Raw genomic sequence first — 24,058 nt, 5'->3', positions numbered from 1 at the left:
CCGTTAAACACCACAGAAGAAGAAGAAGAAGTAGAAGTTCAGTTTCCCTTTTTATTTTGTTCTCTACATGTTGAATGCACAATGACACTGATGTTAAGTTGTGCAGGTTTGTGCTGGGAGGTTGTGGTACCCTAATAGTATTGTTTTATGACATACGTTACTTTGACATTTTTCTATTTTTACCACATGCTATATTATGACTGTTTTCATCACGTGTTATGGCATGCTATACTTTATTTCAATGCCATTTTATAGCTTTCTATGTTGTGATTTTTTGATGGCATATTATGACTTTTTATGACATACGATACTATGAGATTATGACACTTCTTTGAAGAAATACTATTGTATTACATTTTCAATGACATACAATACTGTTTGGAAAAAAACAAAAACTAAGGAATGTTTTACCCATCACCATCATAGAAAGACACCACCATCGTTGCATTCATTTTTAGCTTCAATTTGAAAAGCCTGTTACCGCAAAGCAGCATTCAATAATATTACTAGAACAATGGGTGAGGTGACTGTGTGTGAAGGAAAAGGTGTCAATCACAGTTATAATACAACAGCTGATAATCTCCTTCCTCACAGCTGTACGAGATTTATAGCATCTTTCAGCTCAGTGTTTTGGTTTTACGGCCCACAAGTTAATAATTTACTCAAATATTTACAGAAGACACACTGAACCAGTATCTTTAACAGCCAGATTTATTACAACATTTCAGTTTTCTGAGATGACAAAAGTGCTGATTAGGAAATGAACTGGTGTAATTTACAATTGCATTCCTAATTGGCAAAAGTTGTAACAATAAATGTTGATTTTCAGATAAGTGCAGCCAGTCCTAGCAGAGTTCCTCCCACGCCTGCTCCAGCGCTGGCTGCGGCTGCAGTGGCAGCTCCTGACAGACCAGCTGCACCTACAGCACGAGTATACGTTTTACATCAGGACATAGAGCTACAGAGAAGCTGAGGCTTGTCCTCAAGCTAAAAACACCAACCGTATTATAGACTACACAGCCCTATCATTATATTCTGCCTAACACTGTAAGGCCAAAGCTAAAAAAACAACAATGCGAAATGACCATTCAGACACAACAGTTAAAACCACTCGATTCAATACATTACATTTTTAAAATCAAGTAATGATGTTTACCAAATGCCTGCAAAACAGCCACTATGCTTCCTGCTGTCACTGCTCCTCCGTTAGCCACTGCAGCAGCTGACATCATGCCGGCAGCAGCTGTGGTGAAACCTATGGCTCCCAGGACAAAAGGAGCCCCGACCGCACCAACCACTGCACATGGACACAGCAGAGGGACCTTTGTTGTTAATTATCGTGTGCTACGTTCTCAGGCAACTTTAAAATGGATGATGCATGATGTCATTTTTGCATGTAAATGTTTTTTTCCCTTCTTTTTTTGTTGAATCAGTGGGGAAAGTAAAAACGGTTGATCCAGAAAGTGTACAAAGTCATACCTGCTCCTCCTCCGAGTGCAACAAACGTCACTGAAAGATAAGATGAAAACCGAAATCAACATTGGTGGTTCTGTAATAAAAGCATATTAGTGAAAGTAAATCAGTATTGTGAAAGGAACAGTGATACTCACACAGGCCCATCTCTTGCTGTAGTAGCTACTGATGAGCCTGGACGATGGGCAGGGTTTTATATAGCCTACTGAGGGTGAGTTTCATTTCTCATGACATAAAAATGGGCGAATCTGAACAAAAGGGTGCGCCACAGAGATTCTGATGAGTAGAACTGTGCTGGGTTTTATATACTGAAGACCGATTGCACTCACGAGTCATCCGGGAGGCCTGGAGGCAGTTTGGGCCATGAAAATAGTTAATCATTAGTCTAGAGGAGTAAGAAGGGAACTTCCAGACAAAGTCAAAAAGACCGAGTCAGCAGTTCTAGGAAGCTGGTAGGGCGTTAAGGTCATTAGTTAAGCCTCGGGGTACATATAAGTAAACTTACCCTTGACAGTGAAGTCGCTGGAAATGCTGACGGGGTCATATAAAGACAAAGGCCTACCCGGGCTTTCAAAGATTACGCTGGAGTAAGGTTTTTTTTGTGTAATCACTCAAGTGATGTTTGAAAAGTGTAATAAATAAATGAGTAATGCTGGAATAGTTTACAAACCATCATACATCTTTACATATATTGTTCTTACAATCATTTTGAAATCAGGAAATCACTGAAGAATGAAAAATTCTCAATTTTAAGTTAAGATCTCATCTGTGTGATCATTTAATGACTGAGGCCCAATGTGAGTGATGAATGCAAAGCTTCATAGCAACATGTTGGTCTCAAAAACTTGATTCACTTAAAAAGTGTTACATATTTTTCGAAATGTTTTCCTAACACTTCTATAGTCTCATGCTTCAACCATGTGATGACTCACATTCCAGTGAGGAGACAAAACAAGTGTTGACTGAAAATGTGCACTGAGAAAAGGCCTGAAAATGACTCTCCAGCCTCATTCTTGTGTTGCTTCTCACATCACCGTCACAGACAGACACCACCATAGTTGATCCATGTTTAGCTCCAGGTGAAAGCCTGTGCATGTGGAGCATGCTGGATGGTTTAGTGTTGGAGCACATCAAGACATCCCGGAGCTCAACATGACTTTCAATGTTATTTAGTTCAGAATCCTGTTCTCATAGTAACAGTTGTTGATATTATTGTTGGCACGTTCTCATGTCAATTGAGCTTTTATTGTTTTAGGTTTTGTTAAATTGTTTGCAAGGTATAAAATACAAACAGCTGTTTGATACGGTGGGAAATCTATAAGAGAGAAGTAGGAAACCTGCTTCTGGAGATTATGAGGAATTGAAACATTTAGAAATGAAAGACTGAACCAGTATGTTTCACAGGTTACAATGATTTATTGAACAAAACAAATCAGTTGTCTGAGATGAAAAAAGGGAGTACTTCCAAAGAACAGTGATACTCACCAGTGTCCATGTCTGTACCTGCTCTGGTTCTGATGAGTCTTGAAGTGTGCTGTTTGTTATCTACTGAAGGTTAGTTAGGTAACATTTATTCAAAAATAAAACTTAAAATCTGAACAAAAGAGAGCGTCACAAAGTCCATTCCACCCACATAAACTCAAGTAATTCAATTCCTGAGGTGGTAGGTCGTCACTATATATAGAACATAAGAACAAAGACAAAAGACAAAAACACTGAAGAGTTGCTCAACCAGTTGAGTTGTGACTGCTCCTTCAAACCTGCATTCAGGACAAACTTTCATCTGTAAGGAGAGGAGCCAACGTGATAAGACACAGATTGTCATAATTACAGGAAGCCACAGCTGATAATGTCCCGACGATGCAGTTATCCTCAGCTGTACGAGCTTCATATCTTTCAGAGTGGTGTTTGGGTTTTACGGCCCACAATTCAACTGTCGCCAGAAACAAAATGCTGCTTTCATTTCAAACAGTTGATGAAGTGAACACTTTCCAATCACTAACTCAGTCCTTTCTGGTGGACATGATGAGGAATGGAAATGTTTACAGACGACACACATGGACCAGAATCTCTCAGAGGATGCACAGATTTATTGAACAAAACATTTCAGTCGTCTGAACTCACAGAAGGGCTGTTTAGTAGGGACACTGAAGTGATTCTCTTCAGCGGAAGAAGCTGGTCAGCCATCCCACTGCTGCTCCGGTGGCTGCCACAACTGCAGTGGCAGCTCCTGACAGACCAGCTGCACCTACAGCACGATTTAACAGGTTTTATTTGTCAGAAAGTGGAGCTACGGAGAAACTGAGAAAGACACCCGTGTAGGATTTTGTGATAATTCAGAAAGATTTAATAGGGCACATAATGCCCCTGTGGTTATCATTCCAGCAATGATCCTCCCACCATTAAGATACACACACTAGCAGAGTGTTGTTCTCAAGCTACAAGACTAAAGGAAACAGTGGAACTACTGTCATCACAGTGTACACAGTAGCATTCAATAGAACCAAAACATTTTATTTTGTTGATTCCCCACACTAACTATCTACATACACATACATCTATACTGTGACAAAGCTACATTACTGTTGTTTCAGGTCCAGGTTTGCCCGACACTTCTGAGATTTTATTTGTTTGCACTTTGAAAAGATATTCGAAGTAACGCAGCACGTGATTCTCCTTTTATTGTTCCAGCAATGATCATCTCACCATTCTGATACATCAGTTAAAACTACTGTTACGTATGGTTCAATGTCCTGCTTTGAATGTTTGTGCTTGGGTGTGTGTGTGTGTGTATTCTGTGTCGTTTGACTTCTAGGTGCAGCTCCCTAACGAGTGATCGAGGGCAGCTGGGTGAGGATGTGGTTTACCTATATAAACTCCGCCCTCGCTCTCTCTCATCTGCCTGGCACCAGACCCTGGTCTGCAGTGGGATTTGCACACTACAGTTTACTTGTGTCCTGTACATAAACTGGCAGCTGTGGTTGTTTTTAACCGAACTTGGTGTTGTGTCCCTCCTATATGTTGCGACTCCCGAGCCGGTCGTAACACTACCATAAACACATCTCGTCAAGATGTTTACCTGCTGCCTGCAAACCAGCCACCACACCTCCTGCTGCCACTCCTCCTCCGTTAGCAACTGCAGCAGCCGACATCATTTTCGCACCAATGGATCCTGCTGCGATCCCGGCGGAGGTGAAACCTGCTGCTCCCAGAACAACAGGAGCCGCGACCACAGCAACCACTGCACGTGGACAACAACACAACAGAGAGAAGGTTGCTGCTAATGACAGTGTGATTTGTTTGGCCACTTTTAGATGGATCATGCATGATACAAGTACAGCATGTGGATGGATTTTCTACATTAAGGGGTGTTAAGAGCAGTTGAAAAAGTAAACGCAGGTGATCCATAAAGGCTGTACGGTCTTACCTGCTCCTGCTCCAATGGCAGCAGCCGTCACTGAAACACAAGAGACAGACATTTGCCATGGTTGTTATCATCATTATATGTTTATTAGGAAACCATACCAAGTTAAAGAATCAGTACTTTAACTGTATAATATATCCATATTATTAGATTAGATACTTACTAATAGGACCCATGTCTTCTCCACTGGTCTGGCGAACTGCCCTGACCTTTATTCTCCTGAGAAACGAAGCACTGCTAGAACCTGAACAAAAGAGGGCGCCAGACAGTCACTTCCACTTCCTCTATGACACAAAGGAATACTTTGTATTAAACCGTAAACATAATCGAAGAACAGGAAGTGAACAACATTCAAGGATTGTGCAGAAAACGTCGTTGAATGATCCTCTAATTCTCCAACTGATGGTTCACAAAAGCTTTATTGTTAATACGTTAATGTTTGCTCCCCAAACCACAGCCTTAAACAGTGAGAGCGAAGAACAGAACAATACTAAATATGAACGTACTATTTATTTATTCTAACTTAACTAAACGATCAGCTCTGATAGGGTGCTGCAGGGAAATTACTTAAAATTAAATGATTCGTCTTTTTAACTACAATCTCATTTTGTTGACGCAACATTTCATCGTTAGATGCAACAGGGACTTGATCAAACAGGCTCGTTTGACATGAAGCGCGTCGCCTGGTTTAAGTCGAACGAGCCTAATATCAGTTTGCAAGCATGACGCGGTGAAATGACGTTACAGTCAACCAACCAACATAGCATCATTTGTGGCTTAAAGAGACATTCACCCAACTGAAGAGAACAACACAAATACCATCAATAACAACAATAAAATGAAACACAAACAAACCTTGTGCCCTTATCAGCAAGTCACGAAATCCACTGTCGTTTGGTCAACACAGCTGCCGTTTTGTATTTCTTCATCTATTTCCCCTACCTTTCAAAATAAAAGCACATCTTTTTAAAACGTATAAAGAAAACATGAGCTGGCATGAAAACCAACGTCATGTATTGTATCTTAGTATGACGGCCAGCGTGGGAGGTTATTTACACAAGGCATGTCTGTCATTTGAACTGTTCTATTATTCATTATTAAAACAAAACGTACCGCAGACATGAGGCTACTTTGAGGAGAACATGTCTTTATGTTCATGTATACCAACAGCTGATTGCAATAAAAGTGGAGCATTGAATATAAACTTCAATGTTCTCCATCCTCTCATTCCTATGATGAACGACTCTAACCTCTGTGGAATACTTGATGTAATACTGAACCCTTATTGGTGGAAGGCGGCACTGACCTGCTATATGAAAGTTATCAGTGGCACCAAAGCTTCCTCAGTTCAAAGTCCCTTCGTTATTGTGCTTCGGTGAAAACGGAGCTCGTCTTCTCTCTACAAAAGGTTAAGACCCTCAATATCTGAATCTGTTTAACTTGTCCGATGAACATCATATAAACATGGCTGCAGTGACCAATTACTAATAACTGCACTTATATCAAGTCTGTATATCAAGACTGAAATATCTCTACTGTTGGATGGATTTCCTTTAATTGTTGTACAAATATTCATGGTCCATGGAGGATGATGTTCTCCTGACTTTTCCTCTAGCGCCACTACGAGGATGACATTTCTCTTCACTTTAACACAAGTCAGTGGAAGTTGTTTTCAGTACAGCATGAACAACTATAATCAATTTGCAGTTTACATGCAGGTCACAGTGACATTGACCTTTGACTACCAAATTCTAATCAGTGGATCTTTGAACACAGGTGGATGTTTACGCCAAATATTAAGAAAACCCCTCCAGGCGGTCCTTAGGTATCGCATTCACGACTATGGACCAGACAGACATATGACACGAGTTGAATATATTACAATGCAAGATGCAAGGATTAGAAATGAAGAGGCTGTGAAACCGTTGGTGTATTAGGGGAAGAGTCAGCGTTATAAGACACGGCCCTGGGCCTTAACTCAGTATCTCCTTTCCCACAGGAAGCTCAAGATGCAATAGCATACGCAGGGGTTGATGTTAATGTCCATTAATATAGTGAAGAGCTAGATAGGACTTATGGTGTAGGAAGAACAGAAAACAAGTCAGTTGTCAGAGATCACAAAAGTGCCATTTTGGCTCTTTTATTTGGCAAAATAATAAATATCGTAAATTTAACTTTTTTGGAAATGGAAATGTTTACAGACGACACACATGGACCAGAATCTCTCAGAGGATGCACAGATTTATTGAACAAAACATTTCAGTCGTCTGAACTCACAGAAGGGCTGTTTAGTAGGTACAGCAGCATGACAGTAGACTCATGTCAGAGCAAAGCCTTTCATCATTTGATGAAAAGTGTAATAAATAAATGAGTAATGCTGGAATAGTTTACAAACCATCATACATCTTTACATATATTGTTCTTACAATCATTTTGAAATCAGGAAATCACTGAAGAATGAAAAATTCTTTGTGATACTCATCTGATGAGTGAATAACAAAGTATTACATATTTTTCGAAATGTTTTCCTAACACTTCTGTTAGTTCCATGCCTCACCCATGTGATGACTCACATTCCAGTGAGGAGACAAAACAAGTGTTGAATGAAAATGTGCACTGAAGAGTTGCTCAACCAGTTGAGTTGTCTGCTCCTTCAAACCTGCATTCAGGACAAACTTTCATCGTTAAGTCACGATAGAACATAATGTTTTGGATCTGGAGGTCGTGGTGGCTTTTATCAAGATCAAAGTAAATAAAGTACAATGTGAAGTATTTATACTAAGAGATCAGAATAGTGTTATTCCAGCATGTAAAGTCTGCTTTAAGGGTTAACATGTATTCATTTATATTCATGTATACCAACAGTTAATTGCAATAAAAAAGTGATATTTCAATGGTATCTGCTGTTTGAGTGAAGGCATATCTTAAATACATGATGGATGACTCTTAACTGTGTGAAAACAGCTTGATGTAATACTGAACCTTTATCAGTGCAGGGTGGTATTTCCCTCCTATGTGAACGCTATCACCTGCAGCAAAGCTTCCTCAGGTCCCTTCATGTCGTGTTTGGGTGAAAATGAAAAGCTCATTTTTGTTTGACAGAAACATATCCAGTGATGAGCATCAAGCTGTTACAGATATCGTGGCAATACGTTTCTGTATAAAACTGTAGGAGGATTCTGTGTTTCACGGGGGAAAAGTCTCTGCTGGTGTTTTGTTGGTGTGGTCTGAGTTAATATTTGATTTAATTGCTCAATATTTTGGTTCATGACTAAATATCTGCTAAACTAATGACTTTCCCATCAGCCTCAGCTGTTTGTGTTTAGTGTGTTTTATCACGCTTAACTACAATGGTGAACATGGTTAACATTATACCTGCTAAACATCAGCATGTTGGCATTATTGACATGTGATGACTCACATTCCAGTGAGGAGACAAAACAAGTGTTGACTGAAAATGTGCACTGAGAAAAGGCCTGAAAATGACTCTCCAGCCTCATTCTTGTGTTGCTTCTCACATCACCGTCACAGACAGACACCACCATAGTTGATCCATGTTTAGCTCCAGGTGAAAGCCTGTGCATGTGGAGCATGCTGGATGGTTTAGTGTTGGAGCACATCAAGACATCCCGGAGCTCAACATGACTTTCAATGTTATTTAGTTCAGAATCCTGTTCTCATAGTAACAGTTGTTGATATTATTGTTGGCACGTTCTCATGTCAATTGAGCTTTTATTGTTTTAGGTTTTGTTAAATTGTTTGCAAGGTATAAAATACAAACAGCTGTTTGATACGGTGGGAAATCTATAAGAGAGAAGCAGGAAACCTGCTTCTGGAGATTATGAGGAATTGAAATATTTAGAAATGAAAGACTGAACCAGTATGTTTCACAGGTTACAATGATTTATTGAACAAAACATATCAGTTATCTGAGATGACAAAAGTGCTCTTTAGGTAATATACTGATGCAATTTGCTATTGCCTCCTTAAGTTGGCAAACGTAAAAGTATTTTAAATGCATCTTGTTCCTTCATGATTCTCCGCCGGTCAGCCATCCCACTGTTGCTCCGATGCCTGCTCCGGTGGCTGCCACAGCTGCAGTGGCAGCTCCTGACAGACCAGCTGCACCTACAGCAAGAGAACACAATGTATATCAGAATATGGAGCTACAGAGAAGCTGACAAAGTCTTGTTCTCAAACTAAAGGACGAAATAAAACAGTAGCATTATTACACACAGTCGTAAAAACAGGTTTAAAAACACTGTTTTAAACCAAAAGCTAATATCTTTCTGAAATTATTGTTCCTTTCAGTTCCAGGTTTGCAAACACCTGTTTAGCATTTTGTGATACTTCAGAAAGATATAAAAGGGAACATAATGCCCCTGTGATTATCATTACAGCAATGATCAAATCATCACCAAGAAAAAAAACGAAAAACCCACAAGATTACAAATATCATAAAGATTTATGAATGTTTGTTTACCTGCTGCCTGCAAACCAGCCACCAGACCTCCTGCTACCACTCCTCCTCCGTTAACAACTGCAGTAGTCGACATCATACTCGCAGCAACGGAGCCTGCTGCGATCCCAGCGGAGGTGAAACCTGCTGCTCCCAGAACAAGAGGAGCCCCGACCACACAAACTACTGCACCTGGACAACACAGCAGAGAGAACGGTGGTTAATGGTCTAATATGTCAGGCCACTTTAACATGGATCATGAATGATATCAATTTAGTAAATGACACTTTACAATAACGTCTGTTTAAATCAGTTGAAGAAGTAAACACAGGTGATCCATGAAGGCTGTACAAAGTCTTACCTCCAACTATATACGCAGCAGTCCCTGAAATGCAGGATAAACATCGAAATCAACATTCACAGTTCATCTGGTTTATTCAAAGATATTTGCTGTGGTTACTATCAATACTTATTTTTCAATAAGAAAAGGCGGTATCAAAAAACTATCAGTACTTTCAAAGAAATATATCAGTATTATCAAAGAACAGTGATACTCACCAAGGTCCATGTCTGTACCTGCTCTGGTTCTGGTGAGTCTTGATGCTGTGTGTTATCTACTGAAGGTTAGTTACGTAACATTTATTCAAAAACGAAACTTAAAATCTGAACAAAAGAGGGCGTCACCTGTGTTGCCACCTCCTCAGTAAGGAAAGCAGCTGTTGGATGTCCTAAAAGTTGCTAAATGACGTCATTACATAATTTGCATAATTTTTAAAAGTGAGTAAAAAAACACCCTTAATAATATGTTTAGAACTACAAATGAACTTTCTTCTGTTGGTTGTTTTTTATTTTGCCATTGAAATAGGCCATCAGTTATTATGGACCACATTGTTAATCCCTGTCATAACCGAGGCATTGTCAGTCCGTATAACCATTGACCATCTGATTAATAAGACATTTATATTTACAAACCGCTCTGCAAGCCTGGGCAGCATCAGCGGCCGCTTAGCGCATGCGCGATTCATTTTCAGTTTGGACGCGGAGAGTGCGTCTCCTCTTCTCTCTGGCTGTCGCTGAAACTACTGCGTGAGATACTGTGAGACTGCTGTGAGACACTACTGTGAGACTGCTGTGAGACACTACTGTGAGACTGCTGTGAGACACTACTGTGAGACTGCTGTGAGACACTACTGTGAGACTGCTGTGAGACACTACTGTGAGACTGCTGTGAGACACTACTGTGAGACTGCTGTGAGACACTACTGTGAGACTGCTGTGAGACACTACTGTGAGACTGCTGTGAGACACTACTGTGAGACTGCTGTGAGACACTACTGTGAGACACTACTGTGAGACTGCTGTGAGACTGCTGTGAGACACTACTGTGAGACTGCTGTGAGACTGCTGTGAGACACTACTGTGAGACTGCTGTGAGACTGCTGTGAGACACTACTGTGAGACACTACTGTGAGACTGCTGTGAGACACTACTGTGAGACACTACAGTGAGACACTGCTGTGAGACACTACTGTGAGACACTGCTGTGAGACTGCTGTGAGACTGCTGTGAGACACTACTGTGAGACACTACTGTGAGACTGCTGTGAGACACTACTGTGAGACACTACAGTGAGACACTGCTGTGAGACACTACTGTGAGACACTACAGTGAGACACTGCTGTGAGACACTACTGTGAGACACTACTGTGAGACTGCTGTGAGACTGCTGTGAGACACTACTGTGAGACACTACTGTGAGACTGCTGTGAGACACTACTGTGAGACACTACAGTGAGACACTGCTGTGAGACACTACTGTGAGACACTGCTGTGAGACACTACTGTGAGACACTACTGTGAGACACTACTGTGAGACTACTGTGAGACACTACTGTGAGACACTACTGTGAGACTACTGTGAGACACTGCTGTGAGACACTACTGTGAGACACTACTGTGAGACACTGCTGTGAGACACTACTGTGAGACACTACTGTGAGACACTACTGTGAGACACTGCTGTGAGACACTACTGTGAGACTGCTGTGAGACACTACTGTGAGACACTACTGTGAGACTGCTGTGAGACACTACTGTGAGACTGCTGTGAGACACTACTGTGAGACTACTGTGAGACACTACTGTGAGACTACTGTGAGACACTACTGTGAGACACTACTGTGAGACACTGCTGTGAGACACTACTGTGAGACACTACTGTGAGACACTGCTGTGAGACACTACTGTGAGACACTACTGTGAGACACTACTGTGAGACACTGCTGTGAGACTGCTGTGAGACACTACTGTGAGACACTACTGTGAGACACTGCTGTGAGACACTACTGTGAGACACTACTGTGAGACACTACTGTGAGACACTACTGTGAGATACTGCTGTGAGACACTACTGTGAGACACTGCTGTGAGACTGCTGTGAGACACTACTGTGAGACTGCTGTGAGACACTGCTGTGAGACTGCTGTGAGACACTACTGTGAGACTGCTGTGAGACACTACTGTGAGACTACTGTGAGACACTACTGTGAGACTGCTGTGAGACACTACTGTGAGACTGCTGTGAGACTGCTGTGAGACACTACTGTGAGACACTACTGTGAGACTGCTGTGAGACACTACTGTGAGACTACTGTGAGACACTACTGTGAGACTGCTGTGAGACACTACTGTGAGACACTACTGTGAGACTGCTGTGAGACACTACTGTGAGACACTACTGTGAGACTGCTGTGAGACTGCTGTGAGACACTACTGTGAGACACTACTGTGAGACTGCTGTGAGACACTACTGTGAGACACTGCTGTGAGACACTGCTGTGAGACTGCCCGCCTGCGAATGCTTAGGGACGGCGGAGGGGCTCACGGCAGCACCCACTGCTCGTTGAGGACAGTAACTGCAAATAAATCCCCAAGAGGATTTGGAAAGTCGCCAGATTTAGTGAGAAGGTCGCCAAGTTGGCAACACTGGGCGTCATTATGGAAGCCCATTTACGCAAGCAAAAAAAAGAAGAAATATTTTGTTTTGTTTGTTTTACTTTTTCCGCCAGCAAAATATATATATATATATTTACGCACGTGGACAAAATCATCAGCATACTTAAGTGACTGAATTGTCTTGGGCTGTGAAATTGTTGGTGTATAAGGAGAGGAGCCAACGTGATAAGACACAGATTGTCATAATCACAGGAAGCCACAGCTGATAATGTCCCGACGATGCAGTTATCCTCAGCTGTACGAGCTTCATATCTTTCAGAGTGGTGTTCGGGTTTTACGGCCCACAATTCAACTGTCGCCAGAAACAAAATGCTGCTTTAATTTCAAAAAGTTCATGAAGTGAACACTTTCCAATCACTAACTCAGTCCTTTCTGGTGGACATGATGAGGAATGGAAATGTTTACAGACGACACACATGGACCAGAATCTCTCAGAGGATGCACAGATTTATTGAACAAAACATTTCAGTCATCTGAACTCACAGAAGGGCTGTTTAGTAGGGACACTGAAGTGATTCTCTTCAGCGGAAGAAGCTGGTCAGCCATCCCACTGCTGCTCCGGTGCCTGCCACAACTGCAGTGGCAGCTCCTGACAGACCAGCTGCACCTACAGCACGATTTAACAGGTTTTATTTGTCAGAAAGTGGAGCTACGGAGAAACTGAGAAAGACACCCGTGTAGGATTTTGTGATAATTCAGAAAGATTTAATAGGGCACATAATGCCCCTGTGGTTATCATTCCAGCAATGATCCTCCCACCATTAAGATACACACACTAGCAGAGTGTTGTTCTCAAGCTACAAGACTCAAGGAAACAGTGGAACTACTGTCATCACAGTGTACACAGTAGCATTCAATAGAACCAAAACATTTTATTTTGTTGATTACCCACACTAACTATCTACATACACATACATCTATACTGTGACAAAGCTACATTACTGTTGTTTCAGGTCCAGGTTTGCCCGACACTTCTGGGATTTTATTTGTTTGCACTTTGAAAAGATATTCGAAGTAACGCAGCACGTGATTCTCCTTTTATTGTTCCAGCAATGATCATCTCACCATTCCGATACATCAGTTAAAACTACTGTTACGTATGGTTCAATGTCCTGCTTTGAATGTTTGTGCTTGGGTGTGTGTGTGTGTGTGTATTCTGTGTCGTTTGACTTCTAGGTGCAGCTCCCTAACGAGTGATCGAGGGCAGCTGGGTGAGGATGTGGTTTACCTATATAAGCTCCGCCCTCGCTCTCTCTCATCTGCCTGGCACCAGACCCTGGTCTGCAGTGGGATTTGCACACTACAGTTTACTTGTGTCCTGTACATAAACTGGCAGCTGTGGTTGTTTTTAACCGAACTTGGTGTTGTGTCCCTCCTATATGTTGTCGTAACACTACCATAAACACATCTAGTCCAGATGTTTACCTGCTGCCTGCAAACCAGCCACCACACCTCCTGCTGCCACTCCTCCTCCGTTAGCAACTGCAGCAGCCGACATCATTTTCGCACCAATGGATCCTGCTGCGATCCCGGCGGAGGTGAAACCTGCTGCTCCCAGAACAACAGGAGCCGCGACCACAGCAACCACTGCACGTGGACAACAACACAACAGAGAGAAGGTTGCTGCTAATGACAGTGTGATTTGTTTGGCCACTTTTAGATGGATCATGCATGATACAAGTACAGCATGTGGATGGATTTTCTACATTGAGGGGTGTTAAGAGCAGTTGAAAAAGTAAACGCAGGTGATCCATAAAGGCTGTACGGTCTTACCTGCTCCTGCTCCAATGGTAGCAGCCGTCACTGAAACACAAGAGACAGACATTTGCCATGGTTGTTATCATCATTATATGTTTATTAGGAAACCATAGAATCAGTACTTTAACTGTATAATATATCCATATTATTAGATTAGATACTTACTAATAGGACCCATGTCTTCTCCACTGGTCTGGCGAACTGCCCTGACCTTTATTCTCCTGAGAAACGAAGCACTGCTAGAATCTCAACAAAAGAGGGCGCCAGACAGTCACTTCCACTTCCTCTATGACACAAAGGAATACTTTGTATTAAATCGTAAACATAATCTAAGAACAGGAAGTGAACAATATTCAAGGATTGTGCAGAAAACGTCGTTGAATGATCCTCTAATTCTCCAACTGATGGTTCACAAAAGCTTTATTGCTAATACGTTAATGTTTGCTCCCCAAACCACAGCCTTAAACAGTGAGAGCGAAGAACAGAACAATACAAAATATGAACGTACTATTTATTCTAACTTAACTAAACGATCAGCTCTGATAGGGTGCTGCAGGGAAATTACTTAAAATTAAATGATTCGTCTTTTTAACTACAATCTCATTTTGTTGACGCAACATTTCATCGTTAGATGCAACAGAGACTTGATCAAACAGGCTCGTTTGACATGAAGCGCGTCGCGTGGTTTAAGTCGAACGAGCCTAATATCAGTTTGCAAGCATGACGCGGTGAAATGACGTTACAGTCAACCAACCAACATAGCATCATTTGTGGCTTAAAGAGATATTCACGCAACTGAAGAGAACAACACAAAAACCATCAATAACAACTGGAAAATGAAACACAAACAAACCTTGTGCCCTTATCAGCAAGTCACGAAATCCACTGTCGTTTGGTCAACACAGCTGCCGTTTTGTATTTCTTCATCTATTTCCCCTACCTTTCAAAATAAAAGCACATCTTTTTAAAATGTATAAAGAAAACATGAGCTGGCATGAAAACCAACGTCATGTATTGTATCTTAGTATGACGGCCAGCGTGGGAGGTTATTTACACAAGGCATGTCTGTCATTTGAACTGTTCTATTATTCATTATTAAAACAAAACTTACCGCAGACATGAGGCTACTTTGAGGAGAACATGTCTTTATGTTCATGTATACCAACAGCTGATTGCAATAAAAGTGGAGCATTGAATATAAACTTCAATGTTCTCCATCCTCTCATTCCTATGATGAACAACTCTAACCTCTGTGGAATACTTGATGTAATACTGAACCCTTATTGGTGGAAGGCGGCACTGACCTGCTATATGAAAGTTATCAGTGGCACCAAAGCTTCCTCAGTTCAAAGTCCCTTCGTTATTGTGCTTCGGTGAAAACGGAGCTCGTCTTCTCTCTACAAAAGGTTAAGACCCTCAATATCTGAATCTGTTTAACTTGTCCGATGAACATCATATAAACATGGCTGCAGTGACCAATTACTAATAACTGCACTTATATCAAGTCTGTATATCAAGACTGAAATATCTCTACTGTTGGATGAATTTCCTTTAATTGTTGTACAAATATTCATGGTCCATGGAAGATGATGTTTTCCTGACTTTTCCTCTAGCGCCACTATGAGGATGACATTTCTCTTCACTTTAACACAAGTCAGTGGAAGTTGTTTTCAGTACAGCATGAAAAACTATAATCAATTTGCAGTTTACATGCAGGTCACAGTGACATTTGACTACCAAATTCTAATCAGTGGATCTTTGAACACAGGTGGATGTTTACGCCAAATATTAAGAAAACCCCTCCAGGCGGTCCTTAGGTATCGCATTCACGACTATGGACCAGACAGACATATGACACGAGTTGAATATATTATAATGCAAGATGCAAGGATTAGAAATGAAGAGGCTGTGAAACCGTTGGTGTATTAGGGGAAGAGTCAGCGTTATAAGACACGGCCCTGGGCCTTAACTCAGTATCTCCTTTCCCACAGGAAGCTCAAGATCCAACAGCATACGCAGGGGTTGATGTTAATGTCCATTAATATAGTGAAGAGCTAGATAGGACTTATGGTGTAGGAAGAACAGAAAACAAGTCAGTTGTCAGAGATCACAAAAGTGCCATTTTGGCTCTTTTATTTGGCAAAATAATAAATATCGTAAATTTAACTTTTTTCTTTTCTGCGGATTAAGCTGACCAGCCATCCCACCGCTGCACCCACACCTGACACAGCTGCAGTGGCGGCTCCTGACAGACCAGCTGCACCTGGAGGAAGAGTACGCAGGTTAAGCTGAGACAGTCTTCTCTGCTAGAACACCACATGAAACATTGGCGTCAACACAGCACATGGTTACCATTGTTTATCGTTCCAGCTTTGATCATCTCACAAGCCATTTGTTTAATAAATCAAGTAATTGTGTTTACCTGCGGCCTGCAAACTAGCAACCAGACCTCCTGCTACCACTCCTCCTCCGTTAGCAACTGCAGCAGCCGACATCATACTCGCAGCATAGGATCCTGCTGCGATCCCAGCGGAGGTGAACCCTATGGCTCCCAGAACAACAGGAGCCCCGACCGCAGCAATCACTGCACATGAACACAGCAGAGGGACCTTTGTTGTTAATTATGGCGTGCTACTTTGTCAGGCCACTTGAAAATGGATGATGCATGACATTACGTTAACATGCATCAAAGAGTTGAACAAGTAAACACAGGCGATATAAAGTCTTACATGCTCCTGCTCCGGCTCCTATTCCAACGGCGATTGCTGTCTCTGAAACACAAAATGAAAATATTAATCACAGATATTTTTATTTGGGACAACGTATAAGTACAACAGTGATATACTCACTCGAGTCCATGTATTTCTGTGGCCTGACGAGCCTGTAGGTGTGCAGTTTCTGTTTTCTGAGAAACGAAACTCTATATAAATCTGAACACCAGATGGCGCCCCCGTTAACACGGATGTATAAATAGAGAGCTGCAGCAGAGCACCAGACACTACTCATGCATCAGCACTCAAATTACCACTACGGCGTCATCGAATAACCGGAAGTGAAACTCATTTAATTAACAATTCATGAAGTGTAATAAAAGTTGAAAATAACTGCACTTCCTTACAAATACTAACGGTTTTAGATGAAAAAAACATGCAATTTGAACAGTTTTCGCATTTGTGAACAGCATACGTGTCTTTGAGAAGACGGTGGATGTAATAATTAATATAATTTTGTTCACAAATCAGCAAGCGCTAATAATAATATAAAGTTTTCCCAATATTCAACAGTCAACGTGAAGTCAAATGTGGGCCTCCGTTGTTGTTCAGCGGACCTGATCACGTGGTAGGATCAGCGCATGCGCACGGTGTTGCGGGCTGATGGAGTGAAGATGCCCACCGCCACCATCCCCGTGTAGTGCAGGAGAAACACACGACCCGGTCGTATTTAGCGCAGACACTGTTGTCTTCCAGCAGAGCTGCATGTTGGCGTGTGACACCAGGAGGCCGATGTCTGTGGCAAATGCGAAACACACTGTCCTGAATCCGGTAAGAGGCTTATTATTATTATCATCATCATCCCTCTGATGCCATCATGGAATGATCAACAGACCATGATGTAGCTTACAATACAGCTACACGTTAGGTTATGTGCAGCAGCAGCTGTCTACAAACGGCCTGCACACTGCACGTGAACTAATCCGATATATCCGACGGTCAATGCAGGCCTTTATTCCAGCGAGAGGCGTTTCAATGTAGCTCCCTGCTTCAGGTAGCATGTCGTCAGTTGCTGTCAGTGCACAGTTATCCAGTGCTTTAACGCCCACTCTCCACCTCAGGTGGTCCCATACACAGGGCCCATACCTGGAGGGATGCACCCTGGGGAGATCATCATCATCCAGGGCACTGTGCCCCCAGATGCCGACAGGTAAGATGATGATTGAATAAGAGCAATATACAGATGGAAGAGCCACCTTTATGGCTAGGTCAAATATTTGTTTGGTAAACTCCAAACATGTGGTTCTTTAATCTGGGAAAAGGTGTAAACATTGTCAAATTTTTTTGAAACCATTGCACTCCATAGTTTTTTTGAGGAAAATATGCCACCTTTTATGTGGATGTCTAGTCAGTGCTGATGGTAAATGTAGTTCACTGAAGAAATAGATTTCCCAGCGCACACTATATTGACCAAGAAAGCTGATCTCTCCTGCTGCTGAGCTGAGCCTACATGTACCAAGATAAATTTAACAGCATCTGTTAAATAAACAATGAAGGAAATATTCTTACACCTAAACCGAGAAACACAACCATACACCTTCTGAATTCAAACTTCTACACAGAACTGAGACGGGCTTAACTCATCATAAAACACACCTCATTCAAACTGGACGGAAACAAAATGAAACTCTCCAAACAAGTCTTAGTTGGTCTTTCCACTGTTCCAATCATCAGCATCTTTGGTTTGGTCAAAATAAATGTAAGTAAGATGTTCAAATATGCTCTAGACGCTGTATCTCTCATCAGCAGCACTCCCCCCTTGTAATAGTCCAGCCTCCTTGTGCTACCGCGCTGCAGGTTCCAGGTCGACCTGTCGAGCGGCTGCAGCACCAAGCCGCGCTCCGACGTGGCCCTCCACTTCAGCCCTCGCTTCAAAGGCTCGCCCTGTGTGGTGTGCAACTCCCTGCTGCAGGAGCGCTGGGGCAAAGAGCAAACGCTCCACCAGCTGCCCTACAAGCGCGGAGCCCCCTTCGAGACCATCATCCTGGTGCACGAAGACGTCTTCAAGGCCAGTGAACGCATGCTGTTTTAGGATGAAGGCATCAAAAAAACCTAAGTTAAATTAGATTCATACTAAAATGCTTGTCTTCACCCATAGGTGGCAGTAAATGGCACTCACCTGCTGGAATACAAGCACAAAATCCCACTCAACAGGGTGGACACATTTTCTATTTCTGGGAAAGTCAAGGTGCACGCTATTGGCTACATCCCAAACTCCGTAAGAACACGGTCATCGTTGTTTGCTTCTAGAAGTCCTCACAAGCGGGTCAGATGAGTCTCTTTTACAGACCTCTGATAAATCATTTCTTAATGTGTTCTAATGATATCTATTTTCTCTGTCAGGCAATATATTCAGAATCAGGTGATTTGGTGAGTTTTTTTCTTTTCATCTACATAAAGTCTTTGTTCCTAAAATGTGCCCAGTGTCTTGTGATGCCATCAAAACCGGATCACTTTTCCTAAATGAGTCCTTTGTGCACTGGAGACCGCCTCAACTCAGCATGCAGCTCTTGAACGGTTGAAAGGAAATTCTGGTTTCTTTATTTTTGCACTCTGGGGGAAACAGAAACATCGTAACAACAAAGTCCTGTGGGGCAAAGACAGTTAGTCCTCAGACAGTCAGGCAGGTTGTAAACAAGAACATTACGATGATCTAAACCACTTTATTTGGAGGTAAAACCCCAAAGCGAAAGTCCCCGAAATGTTGCACTCTTTTTAGCGATGATTCTACATTCCCAGATCTTAGATGGCACTATATGTGTAATTATGTTCGTCTGTGTGGCCCCTGTTATCTAAATGAACATTAATACAATTATACATGTAAAATGATGCCGAAATCAAGATACAAAAGTATTACGAGGTTTCAGAGTCAGAGCAGCACGGATTAGTTGATTATTCGACTCATTGATCGGTAGAAAATTAACTGGCAACTCTTTTGGAAATCAATTAACTGTTAAAAATGACATTTGCTGGTTCACGCTTTCCAAATGTGCTGGTCCACTACTTTATATACTGCTGCTATATGATGGGCAACTGAATGTCTTTGGGTTTTGGATTGTTGCCTGGACAAATAAGGTATCTGAAGACATTACCTTGGACTGTTATATCTGGCATTATTCACTATTTTTGTCATGAAAATTGCTGAGAAAATACTCTGCATGTAATCGGTCGTATAAAATATATCAACCGTGATACTCTCATTCCAGAGCATCCCTTATAAAGGCAGTGTACTCAAAGGACTGAGCCCCGGACAGCACATCACAATCAAAGGACAGGTCAGCATGTACCCTCACAGGTAAAGTCATGACTCGACATAAGTTCCCTCTGGTGACTGAACTTTTATTAAAAAATGTCTTTTTTACCTTTTTAATCCTCGTTTCTTCCAGTTTCACAGTGAACCTCCGCAACAGCGGTACGGAGAACATCGCTCTGCATCTGAACCCTCGCATGAAGTCTTCTGTGTTCATCAGGAACTCGTACCTGAGTGAATCCTGGGGACAGGAGGAGCGGGAGCTGACCTCCTTTCCCTTCTCGTCAGGGGAGTACTTTGAGGTATGAACCGCCTACAACCTGCCGTCTGCTGCCACTGCAACCACAAGCTGATCGCTCGTTCATTCTCAGTACGTCGTAATGATTTAACTATCCCGCAGTGTTTTGCTTTCTCAGATTCTCATCCTCTGTCAGCCTCATCAGTTCAAGCTGGCAGTGAATGGCTCACACCTGTTTGAGTTCAGACATCGGGTGCAGGACCTGAGCAGCATTGACCAGCTGGAGATCATGGGGGACCTGGAGCTCAGTGATGTGAAACTTTGGTGACGTGGGGGGGGGGGACTCGAGACTTGCACGGAAGCCAGCGTTCCAGATACTGTTGTGTTCTGGTTATCGATGCTAAATTAGCTTAGCCACAATGACCCGGAAAATGGATGCTGAAAAAAACCGGCAAATCCCGTACTGACCTCAGGTCAGGTTAGCCTTGCAGCAACCACAGGTCACTGAGTTAAGCTAGTCTAGCATTTTGGTGGCCAAGGACCATGGCCAGGCCCTTCCATGGAGTGTTATGGTCCATGTTTCCAGCCCTGGCTGGACGACTGATGCATGAAAGTTAGCTGTGCTGGAGCATCAGGCTTGTGAGGCACCATGATTGTTTACAGCTACAAGTTTGCCTTGGTTGAATTTCTTGTACTGTCTCTAGTGTATTTCTGCTGTGATACGCCCTTAACGCGCTGTATAATTCAACTGGAAATATTGCAAATGTTAATAAGCACTTGGCTTTGTTCAAATGTCAAGACAGACTTCAATTGAAGGGCTCCATGGTTTTGGAGCAAGGCCCAATGTAGACTTAATTATATATTAAAACATTTCTAATTATTTTAATCTTATAGGACCTGCCCACATGTCTTAGTTTTATTATTTAATCTGCTTTCAAAGGTCAGGATCCTCAGGATTCCTTAACATATGAAAGCGTCCCGTGCACTTGACATTTAAATCAATTTAACATTTAATGGTGCAGCTGAACTCAAGCACAGTGCAATACAGGGTCAGTTTCAAATGTAATTATTTCAATAACCTAGTGAATGACATGTTGCAATCTGTATGCAAGCTGTAGAACATAGTAGAATCTGCATCTGTGACCATATCTCGTCTTAAGGAAAAGAACATCTGGGATATTTCTTTTGCATAGTCTGTCGTAAAATATGTATGAAAAAAAAACTGTATCATAAATGATTTAATAACAAATAAATGTGTTATCATTCCACTGTTTTACACGTGTAGATGGTTTGAGTTAAACCTGCATTCATTTATATTATCGACCACAAAACAGGCCGTAAACACGACACTAAGATATTTCCACATTGACCGTGATGGGAGTGAACCTGCGAGCAAAAAGTGTTTTTTGTACATAACAGACACAAAGCAACACGAGCATTCAGTGTCTACCAGATGAACGTACGCCTGATATTCACTCTCCTTAAGCTAAATGCTTCACTTTCTGCCCAAGCTAACTTTAAAAACCATCTGGTGCCGGGCGGCAAAACATGTTTTTGTTTACCATTTTTCGGACTGAAAACAAGGTTGGTAAGAGCAGACAGGATTCACCAAAAACTAAAGTCACAGGCTGTGAAAAATCCAAAACAGTGCTGTGGAGAGCGAAGGCGAACACAGAGGTTCCTCACTATAACAACCCATTGACATTACATGTAGTCATCTGCTTAATAAAGGATCGGTGTAGGTGTCTGCACTTGACGACTAATGCCTGATGTTTTAATGATCAGAACTACACTTTCCTCTGCAGTACTCCTACACCACAAGATGGTAGAAGCTAATTAAATTAATTTACTGCCTTTTACTAGCCAGACACCGGCACCACTAATCTTTTTTCTTTGAGGCACCTCAATAACCTTCAATAAATATTACTGTGAACTGAGAGTTGTTTTAGTCGGTACATCTCTCTTTCCAGGAATTGTGTCAGGATGAATGGGAAGTCTCAGCTTAGTTTGAACAGCCATAAATATTCAGCAACTTTCATTGGACGTGCTCGTTTGTTTAATTCCGTCTCTGACTCCTGATGGCCACAGGCATTCGTCACAGGGTGAACTTTAAAGGAAGCGTTATCGCCACATGAATCACATTAGCACACATTACACCTTATTAATGCAATCTTATCTGATAAAAGTTGATGTTTTATTAATATCCACAATATAATAATTTGTAATAATCGTGGTACAGTACAACAGTCTCTTGGTTTTTGTTCTGTTTTTTTTTACATAGAAAAAGCAGGATGATATGCAACATGATCAACCATTGCACTGCTGAGAATGTCTCAGAAAAAAAGGCAAAAGATACCGTCCAATCAGCAACAGGCAAAACGGCTAAAGTTTGTTTTACAAAATAACCTCTCAGACCTGCGATCCAGCGACAGAAATACAGCATTTTGACCAAAAATGTCACGTACTGTCAAAACAGTTCGTTGTAGCCTGACACGGCTCACAGACATATGCCACTTTGAGAAAGAAACTCCTCCGTGTCCAGTTTGCAGGAGGTAATGAAATATGCTTCCCTTTCAGTAAAAAAAAGAAAAGAAAAGAGAAGCATATGTCGGAGCTGTCACACAGACCACCAGCCTAGAAAACATCTCTCCCTGCTCCAACGGAGAGGTCTGGCAAGACATTGGCTGAGGACAACTGGTGTTGACTTCGGTTCAGTTCAATTCCATTCAGTTTCTAGCAGCTGATTCAAGTCCTGCTGAGGAGGGAAAGGAAAGCTGATCCAGGGGGAGAGCGAGCCGGTCCAAACGTGGCGGTTCCATGGGCTAGACATGTTTCGGGGGGGGGGGGGGGGGGATGTATCCCATTGTCAGACAGAGCTGAGCTTTACCAATCCTCTGACAGAGTCCTCGTGCAGTGAGTCCTGGCTAGCTGGGTTGTAGAAGCCGGCCTGTATAGTGTGGCTGTGACCCAGCGGACTGCCGCAGGGAAGCATACCCGGTGGCGAGGGCATTTCCTCTGGGGTGAGAAAGTGGTGGTGGGCCATCGGCTCTTTGAGGGGGTGGCTGTGGCTGTGGTTGTGTGTGTGGCATTGTCCGTGGATTGGCAGCATTTCTGTGGCCTCGTGGCAGCTGAGGCTGGGGGTGGACGTCGGAGGGGTGGGCTGGCCGAGGGTGAGGGAGGTGCGTCCGGGTACAGAGCATCCGTTTTCAGAGGAGGCCGTCAGGACGACTGGCTCGCTGCTCTGCTGCTGGAGGAGAGGTGTGGTGGCGGCCTGCAAAACGAATTTGGTGCTCTGAATGCACTGGTCTTGGTCACACTGAGGGAATGCAGAGGGAAGCAGGAGAAAGAAGGATACAGGACGGGGATGTGAAAGTCAGGGAGATAGATAAGATGAAGGACAGAAACAGAAAACAAAGAACAGAGAGGCAGTGTTAAAAATGAAGATGGACGAGGAGAGAAGAAACGACACATGGGATCAAGGAACAGAGCATGTGGAAAGACAACAGAGGAGGGGGTCGGTGATTGGATAAGGGAGAGAAAGAGAACGAGACGTTAGTACCCGCGTTAGAACCTGCACCAGTTTGTGCATCAGCCCCGGTGGATAAAAACAGCGCTGAGGTCAGAAGACAAGAATTGAAAAGCCACCATTAAGTCACAGCCTCGTGACCTG

The 24,058-nt window shown here is 42.5% G+C and overlaps 5 protein-coding genes across 8 annotated transcripts in view; 1 reads left to right on the top strand and 4 right to left on the bottom strand.

Moving 5' to 3' along the window:
* Window positions 1-693: 693 nt before the first annotated feature.
* Window positions 694-10,388, bottom strand: LOC306790011 (uncharacterized protein). Its single transcript, XM_079286116.1, has 6 exons — window positions 9,915-10,388; window positions 9,718-9,741; window positions 9,381-9,548; window positions 1,480-1,509; window positions 1,157-1,297; window positions 694-920 (listed from the first exon to the last, which is right to left on the bottom strand). Exons 1-6 carry the CDS (start codon window positions 9,922-9,924, stop codon window positions 826-828), a joined length of 468 nt encoding a protein of 155 aa, XP_079142242.1. The 5' UTR covers window positions 9,925-10,388; the 3' UTR covers window positions 694-825.
* ifi27.2 (interferon alpha inducible protein 27.2) lies at window positions 3,552-5,868 on the bottom strand. Of its 2 annotated transcripts, none has more exons than XM_079286561.1 (5): window positions 5,753-5,868; window positions 5,061-5,141; window positions 4,901-4,930; window positions 4,553-4,714; window positions 3,552-3,721 (listed from the first exon to the last, which is right to left on the bottom strand). In XM_079286561.1, the coding sequence occupies exons 2-5, from the start codon at window positions 5,071-5,073 to the stop codon at window positions 3,636-3,638; spliced, it is 291 nt and encodes a 96-aa protein (XP_079142687.1). In that variant the 5' UTR covers window positions 5,074-5,141; window positions 5,753-5,868; the 3' UTR covers window positions 3,552-3,635. The 2 variants fall into 2 exon arrangements, with proteins under 2 accessions (XP_079142687.1, XP_079142688.1); XM_079286562.1 differs by lacking the exon at window positions 3,552-3,721 and adding an exon at window positions 4,359-4,393.
* A 2,414-nt stretch (window positions 10,389-12,802) lies between the features above and the next one.
* Window positions 12,803-17,043, bottom strand: LOC306790009 (interferon alpha-inducible protein 27-like protein 2B). The gene is made up of 10 exons (XM_079286114.1): window positions 16,979-17,043; window positions 16,859-16,900; window positions 16,552-16,713; window positions 16,325-16,392; window positions 15,136-15,149; window positions 14,983-15,014; window positions 14,295-14,375; window positions 14,145-14,174; window positions 13,797-13,958; window positions 12,803-12,978 (listed from the first exon to the last, which is right to left on the bottom strand). Exons 1-10 carry the CDS (start codon window positions 16,986-16,988, stop codon window positions 12,893-12,895), a joined length of 687 nt encoding a protein of 228 aa, XP_079142240.1. The 5' UTR covers window positions 16,989-17,043; the 3' UTR covers window positions 12,803-12,892.
* Window positions 17,044-17,481: 438 nt separating this feature from the next.
* Window positions 17,482-21,623, top strand: LOC306790593 (galectin-8-like; the record flags this gene model as incomplete). The annotated part of the gene is given in 9 exon segments (XM_079286972.1): window positions 17,482-17,514; window positions 17,516-17,671; window positions 17,962-18,050; window positions 18,698-18,908; window positions 18,999-19,118; window positions 19,244-19,270; window positions 20,107-20,195; window positions 20,287-20,452; window positions 20,567-21,623. Coding segments are annotated over 9 exon segments (1,041 nt in total). The 3' UTR covers window positions 20,717-21,623.
* Window positions 21,624-21,862: 239 nt separating this feature from the next.
* Window positions 21,863-24,058, bottom strand: part of zdhhc14 (zDHHC palmitoyltransferase 14) — a 34,459-nt gene continuing 32,263 nt past the window's right edge. The window contains exon 10 of one of the 3 annotated variants that reach the window (XM_079286968.1): window positions 21,863-23,704. In XM_079286968.1, coding sequence (XP_079143094.1) covers window positions 23,255-23,704 — 450 coding nt within the window. In that variant the 3' untranslated portion in view covers window positions 21,863-23,254. The remainder of the gene's footprint in view (window positions 23,705-24,058) is intronic. The other 2 variants (XM_079286967.1, XM_079286969.1) reach the window with 2 other exon arrangements.

This window comes from Melanostigma gelatinosum (assembly GCF_949748355.1).
Source record: "Melanostigma gelatinosum genome assembly, chromosome: 16".
NCBI classification, from domain to species: domain Eukaryota; kingdom Metazoa; phylum Chordata; class Actinopteri; order Perciformes; family Zoarcidae; genus Melanostigma; species Melanostigma gelatinosum.
This window is presented reverse-complemented; position numbering and strand designations above follow the sequence as displayed.